Here is a 20259-nt window from a genome sequence, read left to right as displayed (position 1 = left end):
CTATCTTTATCTTTGGTCCTTGGCTTTTAATGTAAATTTAAAAACGATTTTATTGTGTGCCGTGAAAAATTCTCTTATGTGCACATTAATTTCAGAGAAACTGCCATCTTTCTGATATTGACACTTCGTATCCTTGGGCCTAGTATACCCACCATGCATTTAGGTCTTCTTTTTTTAATTTTTTTAATTTTTTAATTTTTTAATTTTTGTATTTAGGTCTTCTTAAAGACCTATTATGATTTTGCCTGTAAATCGTGAACATCTTTCATTATTTCTTGGTACCTGATGTTCTTTGATGCTATATACATGGCATCTTCACATTACTTAGGCTTTCTCGTAGTTGCATTTCTGCATGCTTGCATCAAACTTCTGTGCTTTAAGCTTAGGTTCACCCTTGGCTACACCTTCCAATTACTTCAAATAATTTATCTATAAATTACTGTAGGATTTTCTTTTTGACATAAATGATCATGTCATCTGTCAACAACTCAAATATTATTCCCCATTTATGGGTGAGAAAGCTGAGACACAAAGTGAAACACTGAAATGACAGGATCTCAAAGAAGTATCTCCCCCCTATGTTCACGGTAGCATTATTCGCAGCAGCCAAGAGATAGAAGCAACCAAATCAATGTCCAGCAACAGATAAATGGATAAAGAAAAGGTGATGTATTCATACAGTGGAATACTATTCAGCCACACAGAAGGAAGGAAATCCCATCCGATGCAACGACACGGGTGAGCCTTGAGGACTTTATGCTCAGTGAAAGAAGCCAGTCGCAGAATGATAAACGCTGCACGATTCCACTCAGATGGGGTATCTACATAGTCAACCTCACGGAGACAGACCGTAAAACAGTGGCTGCTCAGAGCTGGGAGGGGAGGGGGATGGCAAGTTGCTGTTTATCACAGTGTTTAGTCATGCAAGAAGAGAAAGTTCCAGAAATCCGCTGTACAGCACTGTACTTCTATTTAATATTAAATCATACACTCAAAATGTCTGTGGAGGGTAAATCTTCTGTTATTTTATTTTTATTTTTTGGCAATTAAAACAAAAGTAAAATAAATTACCCATAAAAACAGTAAAGTAGACCAGAGACCCAAATCCAGGCAGTTTGAACTCAATTACTACATGGCACCACTTCCTGACATGCATATGGAAAACGATACGCACATTTAGGAAATACGCACACTGATTTATGTCTATTCATATGTTGAATGATTTGTATTTTTAAATACATATCCCAGAAGAATACTGTTCACTAAGGCTACATGTGTAATAATTTATTTGAAATTAAAGTTGAATATTCTTTGATATTTCATATTTAGCACACGTGAGAGGTTTCTGGCTTTTATATCTTACAGTTAAATCTTTCACAAATTCCTGTTGTTTCCATAAATAAATGAAGTAATTTTTAAGACCCTACTGTCAGAAAGTATCACTTCTCTCTTAGCTGACATCAGGGTTCTACCAATTTTTTTAATTAAGGGTTCGGCATCCTAAAAGACAGAACAAGAAGCAATGAATTCCCAAGGATAATGAGACAAGCTCCCTAAGTCACATGTTTGGTTGTGAAATAATAGTTCAAAACCTGAAGCATATCGGTAAAAACGTGTAAAAGTGAGACGCTCGGTTGAAAAAGAAAAGCGACTTTAGAAAACAGGCTTTCTTTTACAGTTAATAAAACATGAAATTACTTTCTAATATCATTATTTTTTCCCATTTCAGTTTTCCACTCTGACTTACCGCTTGGCAGACGCTGGCATTTCTGGTTTGGGTTATTCCTCCCACGAAGACCACACAGGTCAGGAAGATATGAAAGCACAAGTTCACAAGCATATGCCAGCCCTTGAGACTGATTCTAATCAAACTGTTAAAAGGGAAAAAAAAATATTAATATTCAGGCTGGTCCATGTGAAGCCGGATGATATTCATCCACAAGTTAGCAATTCCAGCTGCATAAAAGGCCAAACGTAAATGTTTTATGCTTAAACATTTCATTTAAAATACATGTACTATCAGACACACACACACACAGGGTTCAAGACATTATTTAACTCAACACAGTTTCTTAACATTTTACTCGATGCACTAAAAAAAGACAAGTCATTTATGAAACTATTGTTCCCAACTAAAGGCTAAACAAATTCTCCATAATAAGAAATACCCGGGCCGCTGTTCGTCGCGACATCTTAGGACAGCTGGACTACTTGTTTGCTTCCAAGGGGTTTCTGCAAGGTGCCAATCTCTGCTTTTCCTGACCTACTAGGGTAACGTGGTCTAAATGCCCAGAACAGTTTCTCCCTGGCCTTTCATAACAAAAACATTGAAGTCTCTCTTTCTTTTAATATCAAAAACCTCCTTTTGTTTCTTAACTAAATGTCAAGAAATGCCACCTAGGTCCAGCTTAAATAGGAAAATACCTTCTAGGAGAACCTCTTGTACAGTGAATTTCTGTTTAGCAAATCCTTCTAGTTTATTATTGCCGACCATAGAATAAAAGTTTCTGTAGCTCTGCCTCCAATTAACAGAAACTATACTCATGTTTAAATGCCACAGACTGTCTTACAAGTGTCATCTATAAAATAAAGAATATCACAACATGCACAAAGTCATAAAACAGAAAGATCAGCCGAGTCCGCTTCTGGAAGACACGTCCGCAGGTAACAAGTCCCCAGCTCACCTCACCCCCTGCGGCCCCCATGCCCCACGAGCAGACTGGATGCTGTAGGAGGTGAATTTACCATCTCCTGGGCTTATGTCTCCAACTGCACGACACGAAGGAGGCTCGTATGTATTCTAGAGTAACCGCTCTTACTTTGGAAAGACGGCATGGTGTGAAACTCAGTTTTATCCTCGTTCGATGTGAAATAAACTCCTTCCGGTCAAAGTCCCCTGTTGGCCAAGTTTCCCTTCTTACCTGTGATGGTATATGTAACTGACGATGACCGCCAAGAGGCTTAAGAGGAGGATGACGGCGGTCGTATAAACCACGGGGTGCAGCAGGCTGGCTGCCTGGGCATAGAGTTCAGATCCTGTCAAATCCTGAGGGGAAAACAGAAAGCACCGATTCCAGCTGCACGTTTCTGAACATGTGCACATGCTACTCCTCACCTCTACTGCGTGAAGTACTCGGGGCACATGTATAGACACACATGCAGAGGTACACAAATACACACACACGCAGCCTTGTTCTGCATCCTCTTTGTAAATCTGAGTACGGACTTTGCCGCAAGGGTAACGGAGAGACGGCCGCAGCCTCGTGACAGGGCACAGCACAGCGGTACCTCTAAGTCACCCAAGACTACACAGGCCTCACTCACCATCTGCAGCCAAGTTCAACAAATACAAGTGGACTAAACCCTGCGTAAGGCCCTGAGGACGTAATAGCAACACGTAGGTCCTGCCCTTAAGGAGCTGCAAGTCACAGGGGAGAGAGACCCACAACCAGGTGGCAACAGTGTTTGACGATGGCAAAGACAAGACGGTTTGGGGACTAAAGAGCTCAGAAATCAGTAGTGTGGATAACAGCAAATCATTTCTATAGCATTGACCACAATCCGGGCGCCGTGCCAGCACTTTCCACTGGGTAACACAACGAGCTAGGTGTATTGCCCCGTTTTATAGCTTCAACAAGTGAGTCACAAAGAGGTTAATGGCGCCCTGAGAGTTAGGGCCAAGGGAACGTGGCTCCCAAGTCTGTGCTCTTGAACACTATGCAGACAGCGCCCTACTAAAACGAAAACACCATTAGGCTTCCTTCCTTATAAGGGACCGGAGCAGGCTGGGCCGATGCGTCCACCCCGGCCACGGCCGCCACGCCAGAAAATGGGGGTTGTCAAAGCCCAAGTTGTAGGGTCATGAGATCCTGTTCCTAAATTATCTTTCTAAACTGACTCTGGGAACTATAAACTGACAGCTGGATGTAGGCAGTAGTTCACAGTAAATGCATCTTTAATCTGGAGATGCCGGACACACCTAGGAAAGCTGGAGAGCGGGACACCTGGGCGGCTCAGGGGTCGAGCATCTGCCTTTGCTCAGGTCGTGACTCCGGGGTCCTGGGATCGAGTCCCACGTCGGGCTCCCCGCAGGGAGGCTGCTTCTCCCTCTGCCTGTGTCTCTGCCTCTCTCTCTCTGTGTCTCTCATGAATAAATAAAATCTTAAAAAAAGCTAGATGGAGAAGGGGGGCCAATTTTCCCACAGAAGAATCAGAAGTCGACAATATACAAATTATAGATCTAAAAAGATCGCATCAGACACCTTAACAAGGCCCTCACTGTAACAGATGATGAGCAGAGGCCCACAGAGCCTGACAGAAATCGCAGTTAATAGGAAGCTGGAGATACAACATGGGAAATTGAATTCCAGTCTGAGTGCTCCACTACGCTGTGATGAGTCTCAAACCTGCAATTCATCTATTTATTTGACACATGTTAATTGGGTACCCACCATGGCCAGGCACTAAGCCAAGCACCGGATATTCAGCACAACGCAGAATGCAGTCCCTGCCCTCGAGAGCTGACAGGCTGTAAACGGAGTACCAAAAAAAGGGAAAATACAAGAGCAAAAGCCCATCACCGTGAGGCCTGCACAATGTGCCCTGTGAGATGCCCGCGAGACGAGTCTATGGTACAGGGCCTCACCGCACTCACATTTTGCCAGAAGTGCAGAGGATCAATGGGGAAACTCGAGAAACACGGGGGCAATGAGAACCAGTTAGATGCTAGTAACAGCAGACACATTCCCTCTCAATTTCTTTTTTTTTCTTTTGTTTTTAAAGATTTTATTTATGCATGAGAGACACAGAGAGAGAGGCAGAGACACAGGCAGAGGGAGAAGCAGGCTCCCTGCGGGGACCCCTGATGCAGGACTCGATCCCGGGACCCCGGGGTCACGCCCTGAGCTGAAGGCAGGCGCTCAACTGCTGAGCCACCCACATGCCCTTCCCTCTCAATTTCTACAAGAAGCTACCATTTCAGTGCTGAACTGATAACTGGAGATAAACCTTCAGTATCTAGGATTTGGGCTCTAGGCCCCTTTCTCTACATTCCTTTAGGAAATGTTCAATAACCTGTCACCAACCTACCTCCTGGCTATGTGATTCTGGAGCAGTTGCCTCCCTATGAAGTTTAGATACCACCGACCACCTGGCAAGGTTTGGGAAGGGGCCAGAGGCGGGCACACAAATGTGCCTTCCTTCCCCAGGCCTTGCGGGACAGTTACCAACACAAGTGGCCACATAGTAGCTAATGAAACCCCAAAGTGCCTATTCAGTTCTCAAAATATACTGTATGTAATATCTACACTTAAATGAGTATTTTTCAAAAGCCAAGTGAATAGAACATAATATAAGAAAGACACTGGAGGTTGAAATAATGGGCAAAGACTCTTTATAATTCCAAGTTACACCTGGAGAGGGGCACAGATGCTGCTGTCCCTGGTCCCGCGGGGCCCTGCTTCTACTGGACCCTTGTGGATTGTCACGACAAACGGACCTGCCCAAGTGGAGGAGAGCCCCTGCCGAGAGAGCGACTCAGGAAGAAAGGGTAAAAAGTGCCAGACGGTAAGCTCTTTAGGCTTTGAGGGCCAAGAGGGAAATTAAGGCTACTATGCAGGTGCTTGTTAACCACCTGAAATGTAACCATTTAAAATAAAGCAGCTGATGGGACTGGGCCTGTGGGTGAGATGTTGACCATGGTTTACAGACCCCAGGGATAGAGAAAACAAATTAAGCTAAGGAAACATCTATTTTTTTGTTGTTTGTTTAAAGATTTATTTATTTGAGAGAGAGAGAGTGTGTGTGGGAGCAGGGGGAGAGGCTGAGGGGGAGGCAGAGACATAATCCCGAGCCGACTGCGCTGAGCGTGGGGCCAGATGCAGGGCTCGAACCCACGGCTCTGAGATGGTGACCTGAGCCGAAGCCAAGGGTCTGACGTCCACCTGACTGAGCCACCCAGGCGCCCCCAGGAAACCTCTGACGCACTGAAACCCAAGGACGTGAGACCACTGAGAAAACTGACAAGAGTGAGATGGGATAGAAGTGAAAGATCTCAAGCAACAGCGTAAGTAGAAATCTGAATCCGGTTAGTTCCCATTGTACTAGCGACCACGCACCAGGTTAGTGATTCCGGAACACAAATACCAGGAGAGACGCTGCCCCAACAGGACCACCGGGAGGCGCCTGCCAGAACACGAAGTAAAGCCATTTGCAGTAAGTGAGAGAAGAGTCTGGGCCTGGGCAGGGACACAACAGCCCATCACCCACCGGCGACACCGGTCATTCTCTTTGCGGCACGAAGTGTAAGAAAACACTGGAGAAAGGACATGAAAAGTGCAGGGTCTCACAGGAGTTAGTTAGCGTCACTAATGCAGAGACTATAAAAACACCTGAAAGTGTGTTTAAAAAAAAAATCATAAAGACGATTAGGGACCCAAATAAATGGAAGAAGAGTTTGCGGAGGACGCCCGGGTGGCTCACGGCGAGACCCCGCGGTCCTGGGATCAAGTCCCACATCAGGCTCCCTGCGGGGAGCCTGCGTCTCCCTCTGCCTGTGTCTCTCATGAATAAATAAATAAAATCTTAAAAAAGAAAAAAGTTTCTGAAAATTTTTGTTAACTTGATAAACAGATATTCACAAATTTACATGTTCCTTCTAGCCTAAGACTTACTAAATATAAAACCACTGTCAGTTTTATTTTTGTTTTTTTAATCTTATTTAAATTCAATTAAATTAACCTACGGTGTATTGTTGGATTCAGAGGTAGAGTTTAGAGATTCATCAAGTGCTTCTAACACTCAGTGCTCATTACATCAAGTGCCCTCCTTACTGCCCATCACCCAGTTACCCCTCATTGGCAGTTTTAAATAATCCACTGCCATTATATTAATAATACAGATAATTATAAATCAATAATTACCTAAACTTGCCAGGACCTGAACAATGGAAAGAAGTCAAAAGGAATACCTTCTGTCAGAGTTCAAAGAATTATTAAAACGTTTACCAATAAAATAAAATTTAAGAATAGACCTTAAAAAAAATAAAAATAAATAAAAATAGACCTGAAATCAGAAATGAAAAAAAAAAAAGAAAAGAAAAAAGAAAAAACTATGACTTCTGTGCTGCTTTTAATTTTTTCCCTAAGGAAAAAAGAAGAGTATCAAGATTTTGCTCCCTATGGCAATTCTAGTCCAATCATGGACTTAAATGTTAAAGATAAAAAATATTAAAGCTTCCTAAAACAAAGAATCTCTCCATAATCTTGAGGTAGAGAAATATTTTTTTAAAAGATTTTATTTATTTTTTTGAGAAAGCGCAAGAGAGGGAACATGAGCAGGAGGGAGGGGAGAGGGAGAGGCAGACTCCCCGCGGAGCAGGGAGCCCGATGTGGGGCTCGATCCCAGGACCCTGAGATCATGACCTGAGTCAAAGGCAGATACTTAACTGACTGAACCACCCAGAAGCCTGAGAAATATTTTTTAAGTAATATATAAAAAAGCACTAACTATAAAAAGCAAAACTTTAGAAATTGTCCATAAAGACAACATTAAGAGAAAAAGAAAAAAAAGGCACTTTTATAGACTGAATGTGTCCTTCCAAAGTCCCTCTGTTGAATGGTGTTAAGGGGTGGGGTCCACTGGAGGTGATCAGGTCATGAGCGTGGCCTCATGCATGGATCAGCACCTTCATAGAGGGGACCCCGGAGAGCTCCCTTGCCCTCTCCACCTGACGCCGTCTATGAACCAACAAGCGGACGCTCACCAGACACCCACCCTGCTGGCGCCTTGATCTGGGCCTCTAGCCTCCAGAACTGTGAGAGGTACACGTCTGTTCTTTATAAACCACCCAGCCCGTGCTACAGCCCATTAGAGCAGCCCAAACCCATCAAGACAGGCATGGACTAGGAGAGACCCTTGCAACCCAAAATCCAACAAGGCGCTCCTTCCTATTCGCAATACCTATCAAGAATTCCTGTGAGTCAGGAAAACAACAGGTAGCCAAGTTAAAAATAGGCAAGGCTTATATGTGGAATCTTAACAACAAAATAAAACAAACAAACAAATAAACAAAACCTCACAGAGAAAGAGACCATCACTATGGTGACCAGAGGCAGGAGATGGATGAAGGGAATTGGATGAAGGTCGGTCAGAAGGTACAACTCCCAGTGATAAGAGGATACCAGTGTGCAGTGTATTTGAAGGTTGCTGAGACTGTAGAGACTATAAAATGTTCCTTTCTTTCTTTTTTTTGGAACCTCTAGGAGATGAGAGATGTTGACTAAACTTATTGCGGTGATCATTTCATAACACGTGGAAGTCATTATGCGGTACACCTTAAACTCATACAGGGTTGCCTGTTCGCTGTATCTCAATAAAACTGAAAGAAAAACAATTTACGGAGTCTAAGATGATGAAAAGAGGCAAGATCTGAGCAAGATCTTCACAACAGGGGCTACCCCAGCTGACAATAAGAAAATGGAGGGGTGTCCAGTATCACTAGTCAACAGAGAACAACAAAATAAAACCACAATGACATATCCTAATACCACCACCAAGGGCTAAAATTAAAGACTTAACACTAGCAAGCACTGGCAAGGATGTGAAAGAACTAAAACACTCATTATTGGTGAGACCATAAGCCGAAGCCACCACGTTGGTCAACTGCATGGCATCGCCCACCAAAGCTAAATATACGGGGAGCCTACAATCCAGTAATTCCACTCCCGAGGGCCTATGGCCAGCAAAAATGATGTACGTGACTACTCAGGGCACGTTTCTCTTGATAGCCAGAACCTAGCAACAGCCCAAATGCCCATCCAAAGCGGAACACACAAGTTCTGGTATTTTCCTACCACAAACTATGGAGCAATGGAAAAGAATACACTGTCGCTACATGCCAAAACAGATGGATCTCATGGACGTGATGATGGGAAGGAAGCCACACACAGAAGAGTGCATACTGTAGAATTCCAATTCGATGAAGCTTAAGAATTGGCAAAATTGGTCTAGGGTGAAGGACACGGGGGGTGAGGGATTTCTCATGAGATGGCAGTAGAATTAGCCAGAAAGAGGCTCAGAAGAGCTAACAAGTGCTCAAGCAAAAATTTTAATCTTGATGGTAGCCAAATGTGTGTTTTCACATAAAAATACCATGAAGGCAAACACTTAAGATCTATCTATGCACTTTGCATGCTATCTCCACTGAACAAAACTGGTCCCCCTTTGAGGCCACTTCAGAAAACTTATCCTGCAGATTTTTAAAAAGATTTTACGTGAAAGATTGAAATAACTGAAATTATTTATTTGTCCTTCCCCCACTCACTCCCACACTCTCTCCTGCTGTCTTTGCCCTCTAGAATAAGTAAATAAATCCTTAAAAAAAAAAAAAAGAATGAAGAAGATATAAGAAGATTTCCGAATGGAGATTTAGTGGAGTGATTAAGAACACTGATTTCCGGAGTCTGAATTCAAATCCCAATTCCAACACAGACTTTGTATAGTCGGGCAACGTGCTTACTCTTGCAATGCCTCAGTTTCTCCATCTACAGACTGAGGGTAAGTGATAATAGTACTAGACGTCAAGAAGTAGCTAAAATGAGCAAATAAGTTAATGCACGTATAGACTGCAGGAGGATGCCTGGAACACAAGCAGTTAATGAAAATTAGGAGCATCGTATCACCATCGTAAGGTACCCTAAGATATACTGTTCCAAGGGCATCATCTCTGTCACAAGATATACTGTCTCGTGGACGGGGGCGGAAAAAAAAGCATAGTCTGAAAAAATGTTTGCAGCACGCAGCCTTCATGTAAAAATGGAACTAAACAGAGGACTTTATATTGTTTGAATAGACATGAAAATACCTTCTTCAACAGACAAGAAACATTAGTGGTAGGTTACCTACTTTGTACAGAATGACCTTGATGGGAAGGAAGGCTGGAGGCCAAGTTTTCACTACACGTTATTAATATGTAGAAATAACTGAAATGTTCGAGCGCCTGGTGGCTCAGTCAGTGAAGCGTCTCCCTTTGGCAAGCGTCTCCCTTCGGCTCAGGTCGTGATCCTGGGGTCCCGGGATGGAGCCCCACGTCGGGCTCCCTGCCTCTCACAGCGGGGAGCCTGCTTCTCCCTCTCCCTCTGCCCCTGCCCCCTGCCCCCTGCCCCTGTTCTCCCTTAAATAAATAGAAAAATAAATAAATGGATAAATAAAATCTTTTAAAAAAGAAATAATTAAAAGGTTTGATCCATGTGAATGCAGTACCTATTTAAGAATTATACATAAAAAATGTTGCTCTAGCGTTCGTGTTTAACTACAGCATAGATGAAGCTGAGGTTGGCTTTCATCAGCAGGTTTTATATGGACAAAATTTCAGAGCCACACTGGAGGGATGTAGAAACAAACGGAGCTCTCCAGTTTGCCGTATTTCTGTGTGAACACAGTAACAAAACAGAAGCAAGGTACAGAGGCCTTTTTTATCTTCACTACTGTCACCAATTAAAGGATCAAGTACTACACACACGGCCTGACCCTACTCCTTATCTCCCTACGACTTTTTGTTCTGTCTCCTACTGACGCCAACTTCTAGGAATCTTCCTGCCGCAGTTCCTACTATTTCTGACTATGTATTTCAAACAAACCTGATTTCTGTTTATGTTTTTTTTTTTTTTTTCCTCTGACTCCCCTTGTGACCCGGGTTATGCATAACTGGTGACAGCAGGACCTCTACTGAACCAAACTACGGTATCTATTCCGGATTTGCAAACAGATACAGTCTTTTGGTCTTGTTTTTTTAATACAAAAATCCTTTAAAACCCGATCAGGAAAAAGTTTTTTATCCTCCAAAATAGGAATTTAGACTGGCTACATAAAGCCACGTATTAAGACAGCTTTCAAGAAAAATAAGCTTTTATCTATTATTCAAAATGGTGTCAGGTAATGAAAAAAAGAGGATTTCCAATATTTAGAAGATACCTTTTTATCTCAGACATAAGTTTATTCAAGAGTAGGTATAATTTCATTAGCACTGCCTTTGTGTTTAATTAGCTACTCTAAAAATCCCATGTACTAACTTTACTGTAATATTTAACAATTTCAGATATGTTTCACTTTGCTGCCTCTAGGTGGCAGAGTTATATTTTAAAAGAGCGAAAGAAAAGCTATTCTTTGAAAATAGAAAAATATCTCAGTACCGTATTTTAGCTTTAAAGAATTGTGTATTACATTTTTTAAAAGATTAAAAGCATGAAAGATAAAAAAGCTTATTCCTTCTAGAAAAAGGATTATACCAATTTAAATAGTTTAGAAGAACAGCAAGGAAGTTCAAAACTAGACACTTTTAACTAGTATTAAATAAAAATAAAAGTTTCACATGTGCAGTATCATGTCATTAACAAGGAGGCTTATAAAATGCCTTTTGTGTGTTTTGTTTCATTTATTTTGCCTAACTTTTTCTAGTTATTATATAAAGTTCAGATAATGTTGTAGCTCTATTATTTCTCCTCCAGTACTCCCTAGTTTCGGGTTATTTTATAATCAAAACCGGAACGATAAAACACTTTTAAAGTGAAAGAAAATAGTTTAAAAGTGTTTCGTATTTTAATTAATGCCCCGTGCTTAAATGTGAACGGTTACTACAAAATAATAAAATGTGAACTTAGAGAAACCAGACTCAGACTTACAGGTGTCGCACTTCTTCTATTTGTGAGAAGCCTACACCGATCAACAGGAACTATACACGAGAAAAGGATAAATGACTTAAACAAATATGCTGAGTCTGACTAGCGTAGACTCCACCCACTGTCAGCTGAGCTAAATAACCGAGGTATTAATGGGGGTCACTGAAGACAATCCTCACGCCCTGCTAAACAATATATAAACAATATATTTCCTCGTCTGTCTGTCTCACCAGATGCTGGGTAAGGCATGTACTTAGTTGAGGTGCGAAGAGAAAACCAAAAAAGGAGTTCAGGAAAGTCTATTCCACTTCAAGCTGTCTTCAAAATCATTTCTAGTGGTAAATGAGCTTTTTTTTTTTTTTTTTAATTTATTTAAGAGAGAGCGCATGTGTGCTCGAGCGAGCACAAGCAGGGGAGGGGAGGAGGAAGGGGGGGGGGAGAGACTATCAAGCAGACTCCCTGCTAAGTGCAGAGTCAGAGGCAGGGCTTGATCCCAGGACCCTGAGATCATGACCTGAGCCAAAATCAGGAGTCAGACACTGAACTGACTGAACCACCCAGGTGCCCTGCGCTTTTTTTTTTTTTTTAAAGGAGAATTTACGAAAGCTAAGATATATCCTGTTTCAAGATTATTTAGTGCTTTGATAAAATACTGTCTAGATAACAGATTCAGAGCTGGAGGCAGGAACAGAAACATAAGCATCCTCGCTCCCACGCTAGCCTTGTGCCATTTCTCTAAAATGTCTTTCAGATTCATAAGTAATTCCTTTCACTGTTCTCCAAATTCATTGCCCACATACTCCATGTATATACTGTAGCATAAAATATAAAGTAATATGGTTCATTTCACACTTACCAGCTTGGGAACCAGGTTCACTTAAGTAACTCGTTAATAAAAGAACGGTCTCTGTATGCTCACACACACGTTTATGTACATCTATCTACACATTTTAGTTTCCCCAAGACTAAAGAAATTGGCTACCAAAGACTAACAGGTATGAACAGTGGTGAATAACAGAAAATAACATTAGCTTGATTAGAGTTAAAGGCAGAAAGACATGACCCATGTCAATACTGTCATTTACCGTGACTAAATTGAACTTGCCACCACTACTCTAAATTCATGAGTCTAAAACTTAGGATGTATCGTGGGGAAAGGTGCTAGCTGGCAAAGAAGGAAAATCTCACTGTGCACCGTGTATTTGGGCAAATGAGTCACTCATTCCTGACTAAGAGTTGGACGATATAAAACCCCAAATGTCTCCAAATTTTCATAAGCTCAAAGTTTAGTTGAACTGATCCCCTTATAAAGGTGACTGAAAATCCTTATAACCAAGTTCAATCCCATACATTGTACTTGGTAGTAACTTAAATTCCCTTTAAATTCAGAATTACACCAAATATCACCTCTTAACTAAAGTCAACAACTTATATTGAAAGTTTAAAAAAAAAATCTTCGAGATTAACTAAATGCATAGGGGAAACAATTAAGAAATTTAGTGTTCATGTATGAAATTAACAACTGCCGTACCATTAAAACTGCATAGTTACTAAGGGAGTAGCACTGAATGGTAGTGATATTTTCATCCGAGTAAAGTATATTGCACCCATCTGACTTCCAGCCTCCTTGTCCGTTCAGCAGATCGAAATCCCACTGGGCGGCCACAGCGTCTGCTCCGTGTGCGATTCGACGCAGTGTCACATTAACAGGGATGTGGTGGGTATCCACATTCACGCCATCTGGAGAAGATGGGAGATGGAAAGATTTCTGAAACAAACCTCAGAAACAATTAAATGTCGACTTATACACCAATGGGCACTCTGCAGTTCTTTTTTTTTTTTTTTTTTTTTACTAGGGACTCATTAAAAGGAGAAGGAACAAAAATAAGCACTTTTTGGTACAGCTTATCATAGAGTTCCACTGTCCGGTCACTACAGGAAGAACATATGCCACCGAACACACCTATTTTGGTGAGAATCACTGGGGTAACCACCGTACGCCGCTTTCCATCATCAGCCAAGTTTGTGGAATTCCCAGTGGCTGGGAAGAGTTTTCCGTTGCGGAATGCGATGAGTTGGAGCTTGTAGAGAGAGTCATCAGGTGATCTGACTTCCCTTTTTTGCTTTGGCGAGAAAAGGGAGGGAGGAAGCTGAATAGAAGCCTCGACGATCGTATTCTGAACACACATGAAAAACACAATCAAGAAAGTTGGCACGTGAGCATGCAGAAACCAGAAAGGACAGTTCAGACAGCTATGAGCCGTCCCTGATTGTATGCTGCTGGCCAGGCTGCTGAATGTGATGTGCACGATACTTAACAGTGAGCACGATTTATCAGTTAAAGGAGATATCTGGACACCACACAGAAGCACAGAAGAAAAGCAGCAGAGACTACAGAGAAATGCAAACTGTATTTCCAAGAGTTAAAGCAGTAAACAAGGAATTACTTCACACTCGAAAGTGAATTTTCCCATGGTAACACACCTACTGCTGAAGTCGATAGCATTAAACAGATCAGGGGTCTGGGCGATCACTCTATCAATTTTACAACAATCAATTATAGACAGAAGCACCAACGCGGCCTACCACAAATGTGAGTTTAATTAATTTGGACTTATGGAACTCTAAGGTGATTTATGATGGATTCAGACTGTCAACAAAAAGAAATTCAGACTTAACAGAAACAAAAAGAAATGCAGACTCCATACAAACAAAAGGAACACAGACTTAATAGAAACTTAGATTCAAGCAAACTCTGATCTCAGCCCAAGTACCCCTGAGACTAAGAAATATGTTAGAAATCAGGTTAGAAAAACATGGTAACAAATAGAACAGCTGGATTTGGGGCTGATCAAGGAGTGTTTTACATATTTTATCAGGGATTGTTAAATTATAAATTATTCAGCATTCAATAAAAAAATAAATCTATGTACTCAGGAGGCAAATAATTAGCCATCTTAAGAAAAAAAAAAAAAAAAACTGTTTCAAGAATTCATCCCAAAGTTTCTCTCTTGATGTCAATGTCTCTCCAATCCTATGTCCACGTTCCCAACAGAATTTCCTTCCAAGAAACAAATTTGATCTTGTTGTTTTAAAGAACACTCCAGTTCTCCAATGTTTAGAGAACCCTGCCCCCCAAACCTAAGTACATCCTGTGATTTGGCTAAAATCTACGCCTCAAACTCCTCTTCGAACATTCCCTCTACCACCACCGGTAGCCCGGCCACCCTGACTTGATCCGTCCTTGAGATTTCCTACGTTTCTGATGCCATTGTGGGTGCTGCTCCCACCAGGATCCCTCGCTGAAATGCTCTCCTATTCTTTTGTCTGGCAAACTCCTGAACTGGGCAGATCCGATTTCTAGCAAGAAAATTCTGCAGGCGGGGATCCCTGGGTGGCTCAGCAGTTTAGCGCCTGCCTTTGGCCCAAGGCGTGATCCTGGAGACCTGGGATCGAGTCCCACATCGGGCTCCCTGCAGGGAGACTGCTTCTCCCTCTGACTGTGTCTCTGCCTCTCTCTCTCCCTCTCTCTCTGTATCTCTCATGAATAAATAAAATCAGGAAAGAAAGGAAAGAAAGGAAAGGAAGGGAAGGAAGGAAGAAAGAAAGAAAGAGAGAGAGAGAATTCTGCAGGCAACGTCAAAGAGGGATCAGAATAAGAGTGGTTGACAGCGAGGAGAAAGACATCCTTAAAATGGGGCGTCTTGGGATGACCGATTACAGGACTCCTCTGGGCGCTGCTTTTCTAGCAGGCAGCTCCCTCTTCCGGCCTCACGGGCACGCTGCAGGCATCTCTATCACAACTAACATGTGCAACACCACAAGGTAACTCAACGTCTGCCTCTTTCACTAGAGGAGCAGGATTTTCTAATGCAGAGGATCTCACTTATTTTTCTGGACCCATTATGTTAATAATAGTTCCTGGCACTTGTATTCGATAAAAGTGACCCACTGTTTGTAAAACTAATGGAAGTCTGTGTGGCATGATGATATTTTTAAAAAGGTTCTATTTAAGCAAGTGATTAACTTTAAAATGAGTTTTTAACTGCTGTGCTTAGAACAATGCTGGAACACATTGGACACACACCAGTGTTCTGTTGAATAAAGTATTCTGAGAGTTTGAATACTGGAAGTCTGAATACTTCTTTTAAATTGAAGATGCTAAGAAGATATTTGGTAGAAATAGTCTGCCTAAGACAAATGCACAAAAAGGTTTCTACTACTCTCACTTAAACATTTAATGACCTGAGGGCGACACAAAGTGTTTTTTTTTTTATAAATTCATTTATTAATCTAATCAATTTCTATTCTGTATATAAATTTATTTTAAGTATATATAATGAGGTATGCAAAAAAGGAAAAAAATAAAAGACTGACTAAGTAACAGGTCAAAATCCCAATAAAACACTACATACTGGACATTTATTAAAACCTAAGAACTATAAAATTCAATAAAATAACTTTACTGTGAACACAAAAATGACTCAAAATCAATGTACAACTGTCTAGGAAAACATGACTTACAGATTATCAAATTAATTTTAAAATTAATTTTAAAAAGACATACTGACATTTTCTAAAAGAGCTAAAAAAGGAAATGACATCTATAATTTTCAGAAGTCAGAAAATGTTTTCGACCGAAGTTTAAACTTGTAAAACCATCCACACGACAACAAATTACAGAAACTCAGAGGAGTACAAACAGATCAGATAGAGACAAAAGCTACATAGTTTGGCTTCTAAAATATCCTTTAAAGTCCAATATGGAATATTGCTCAATAATAATTAGAAGGGCTCTGAGATGGACAGAAGGTGGCTGAAAGTGCTGGGAAAACTGTATCAATAATGAATAATGTTTGGATTTTCATAGTAAGACTACAATATTTGTATATTTCTTTAAAAGAAGTGACCATTTATTGCGGAAAAGTTGTAAATCTAATGAACAACATCACAGGGGAACACCCATTTGTTACATCTGTCACGATTTTACCTTTTGCCACCTGACAAGGAACCCGTCTGTCATTTCATCTAACCATCGATTCATTTTTTTTTCCATCTATTCATTTTAAAATGCAGGGATCACAGCAATGGAAACAGACATGGCAATTACAGCTAATAAATCAGAGAAAGCGTTCTTAAAACCCTTTGGGAAATAAGTGGGGGTAGTCTAATGTTAATTATGGCAGGTCACATGCCACCCCTGGGGAAAGGAATATAAGATCTGAAATAAGAAACCAGGATACAGGTCCCAGCCTTACTGCTCCATGGCCCCTTAACACGGCACAATTGTGTTTACGCTCCCTGGGTCTCACCTGCCACAGGCAGCAAATGATCTTTCTAACAAATGGCTGTGAGGCCCCCATGGGATCATGACCATGACGAGCACGAGAGACTATGTAACTGCGGGTGGTATTTTTATTACTATTACTGCCTTGGTGTGGCAGGTGGTTATCTGGAGGCTGGGGACGCAGAAAATGCCTTAAACCAACAGACTTACCAACAATCATCTAGAACCTCAATGTACTTTGACTTACACAGTTCACTTTAAGTATTAATTTCAAGACTAAAAATTGACAAAGCATGAACACATGAATAGTTATCAAAGAACACTTATTATTTTATTTGCAAAATTCATGAGTATTTCCCTACTTATAATGACGTTAAGCCAGGAAGAAAATACATTCCATAAGGGTTATTAATTCAAATACTTCCACTAGATTTTAATGCCTTTCCTAATGAAACAATCTGAACTTCTGTCATTGTGTAATTAATAAATTAAAATTTCCTGAAATCCGGGATGCCTAGATGGCTCAGTGATTGAGCGTCTGTCTTCAGCTCAGGGCGTGAGCCCAGTGCCCCGGGATCGAGGCCCACATTGGGCTCCCTGCAGGGAGCCTGCTTCTCCCTCTGTGTCTCTCATGAATAAATACATACAATTTTTAAAATTAATTAATTAATTAAAATAAAATAAAATTTCCTGAAATCCTAATTTTGTTCACTTCTATGAAATCCTAACACTAAAAGTGGAATGAGTAAAAAAGGCACCTGCCTTAAAACAATAAAATACTAAAATAATTTTTTTTTTAAATACTAATTTACTCATGTTGTCTTAACATTCTACACACTTGATATTAAACAGATGGATATGATATGTCCTCATTTTCCGATGTATAATTAGTTATTAGATGCATACCACTTTTTGGTTATCTCACTGCTAAAAGATGAACAGGGATTATCTTTGCCTTCAGAATCAAGTTTTTAACTAACTTTCCTTGCTAATTAAGCTTCGGCTGTTAAATTTTATCCAAGAGTATCTATTGGATGTGTCATTGCTCTGTGCTAGGCACTCTGGAGATACACAATGAGTAAGCCATGGTCCCTGCCTCGAATATTCATAATCTAATGAGGGAGACAGAACAACAATAAAACAATAACAAGCACATTATTAAGTGCTTATTCTGTGCTGGGCACTATTATATAAACATCTACACATCTGCCTCATTGCATGCTCCCAATAACCCTCTGAGGTAGGTACTATTTCATGCTTAGGTATCAAGTTAGGAACTGACATTCGGAGAGCTTGAGGAACTCGCCCAAGTTTGCACAGGAGTTAAGTGGAGGAGAAGAATGTGAATCCAGACTGTCTGGCTGCAGAGCCCACACTGTCACCATATCCCATGGCTTCTCTCTATAACTCAGCTTGCTATACTATCCGCTTCTAATTATTCTGGAGAACGAACAAAGCACTATGGAACTAGCAGGCAGGGATGAATTCTCGGGAAAGAAGGGAGGTACTATTGAATGGAGTCTTAGAAACAGAGCAGCGAGGCTTTCCCCAGGCAGGGGTGCGGCTGAGGACAGGAGAAGGGGCAAAAGGGAGGGAGGGAGGGGGCATGAGGACCTACACGACAGGTCTGGAGAGGTAAAGCACTTCAGGTGGGCGAGAGCCCTCGGTGTCCAGGACCAGGGAAATACGGGATGCATACAGAAAAACGGATTTCTAGTTTCCAATCAAGAAAACTTTAAAGAATTAGTTCTTTCAGGGCTATATTACAGCTGAATTTCAAGCTTTTAGCAATTTCTAAAAGCTCTTGGTCATTTATCAGAAGCAGCTACTGTTTGGTGATGCTAACGTGATCTGTTATGGTACCGACGGGGGAGGGAAGCATTTGGTTAAGAAAACAGAACAGATTTGGTGCTGCAGGAGTCGGATGACAGCTAATTCAATCCCCACCTGGCCGACAGGCACAGGAACTCACGGACTCCAACACCAGCTCAGCCTCCAGCAATCCTCGGGCCGATGTCGGAGCCACGAAACCCATTTGGCTCCCGTGTGTCACAGGCAATGACAAAGAGAGGGGCAGACAAAGTACGGAGGAGAAATAAAGAAGATGAGGGTAGGGGAGGACCGACAGGATGGTATTAGGTTAAGATTTCTTGAAGGTGGCATTTCTGCACGCAACCAAGCTGTAGGAAAGGGGAAGAGGAGGAAAGCCAGGAATTCTAGAAGAACTAGCATGAGACTGGGCCTAAGAATGGCCAGTGGCTGGAAGAGGAACCAAGGACTGAAGAGAGAGGAGGTAGGAAGAGATGTGTGGCAGGAGGGGGGATAAATGCCAAAGGATGACACTACCGGATGGCCAGCCTCCAGAGAGACACAGGGTATTTTTCAGTGCATGTGCAAGGTCAATTTCCATGTGGGGCAGATCCAGGGATAATACTAACAATATTAACCACCCGGAATGAGCTGCACAGGGACAACCTGCATAGCTTTAGCAAACAGGAGGGCTCCAGGAGGCCCTTCAGTTGCTAAAAGGTGGATAGACTGGGTGGTGCTCCCCCAAAGGGCCAGCAGGGCAGAGGAGGCACTCGGGGAATTGGCACGGTGGCTAATGAAATGCTGGGACACCCACACCCCGATGTTTCTAGCAGCAATGTCCACAATAGCCAAACTGTGGAAGGAGCCTCGGTGTCCATCGAAAGATGATGGATAAAGAAGCTGTGGTCTGTGTATACAATGGGATATTCCTCAGCCATTAGAAATGACAAATACCCACCATTTGCTTCGACGTGGATGGACCTGGAGGGTATGATGCTGAGTGAAATAAGTCAGTCAGAGAAGGACAAACATTATATGGTCTCATTCATTTGGGGAATATAAAAAATAGTGAAAAAGAACAAAGGGGAAAGGAGAAAAAATGAGTGGGAAATATCAGGAAGGGAGACAGAACATGAGAGACTCCTAACTCTGGGAAACGAACAAGGGGTGGTAGAAAGGGAGGTGGGTGGGGGGTGGGGGCGACTGGTGATGAGCACTGAGGAGAGCACTTGATGGCATGAGCACTGGGTGTTATTCTATATGTTGGCAAATTGAACAGCAATAAAAAATAAATTTAAAAAAAAGGGCAAGTTAAAAAAAAAATTGCTACAGGGTACGGAAGTATTTCATTATTTTACTGACTGTCATGATTGCATTGGTTGAACACCAGGCCTAGGTAGACCAATCTATATGAGAAGGATGGATTTTTTTTAAAGATTTTATTTATTTAACCATGAAAGAGACAGAGGCAGAGACACAGGCAGA

The 20259-nt window shown here is 41.6% G+C and overlaps 1 protein-coding gene across 1 annotated transcript in view; it reads right to left on the bottom strand.

The window, feature by feature from the left end:
• The window catches only part of ADGRA3 (adhesion G protein-coupled receptor A3), a 120988-nt gene that overhangs the window by 11987 nt on the left and 88742 nt on the right, over positions 1–20259 (bottom strand). Inside the window, exons 13-16 of the mRNA XM_077881032.1 lie at positions 13639–13852; positions 13207–13415; positions 2922–3046; positions 1748–1871 (exon numbers count right to left, since the gene is read on the bottom strand). Coding sequence (XP_077737158.1) covers positions 1748–1871; positions 2922–3046; positions 13207–13415; positions 13639–13852 — 672 coding nt within the window. The remainder of the gene's footprint in view (positions 1–1747; positions 1872–2921; positions 3047–13206; positions 13416–13638; positions 13853–20259) is intronic.

This window comes from Canis aureus, chromosome 2, assembly GCF_053574225.1.
Source record: "Canis aureus isolate CA01 chromosome 2, VMU_Caureus_v.1.0, whole genome shotgun sequence".
NCBI lineage: Eukaryota > Metazoa > Chordata > Mammalia > Carnivora > Canidae > Canis > Canis aureus.
The sequence above is the reverse complement of the archived record's forward strand: the minus strand, read 5'-3'. Positions and strand labels throughout refer to the sequence as shown.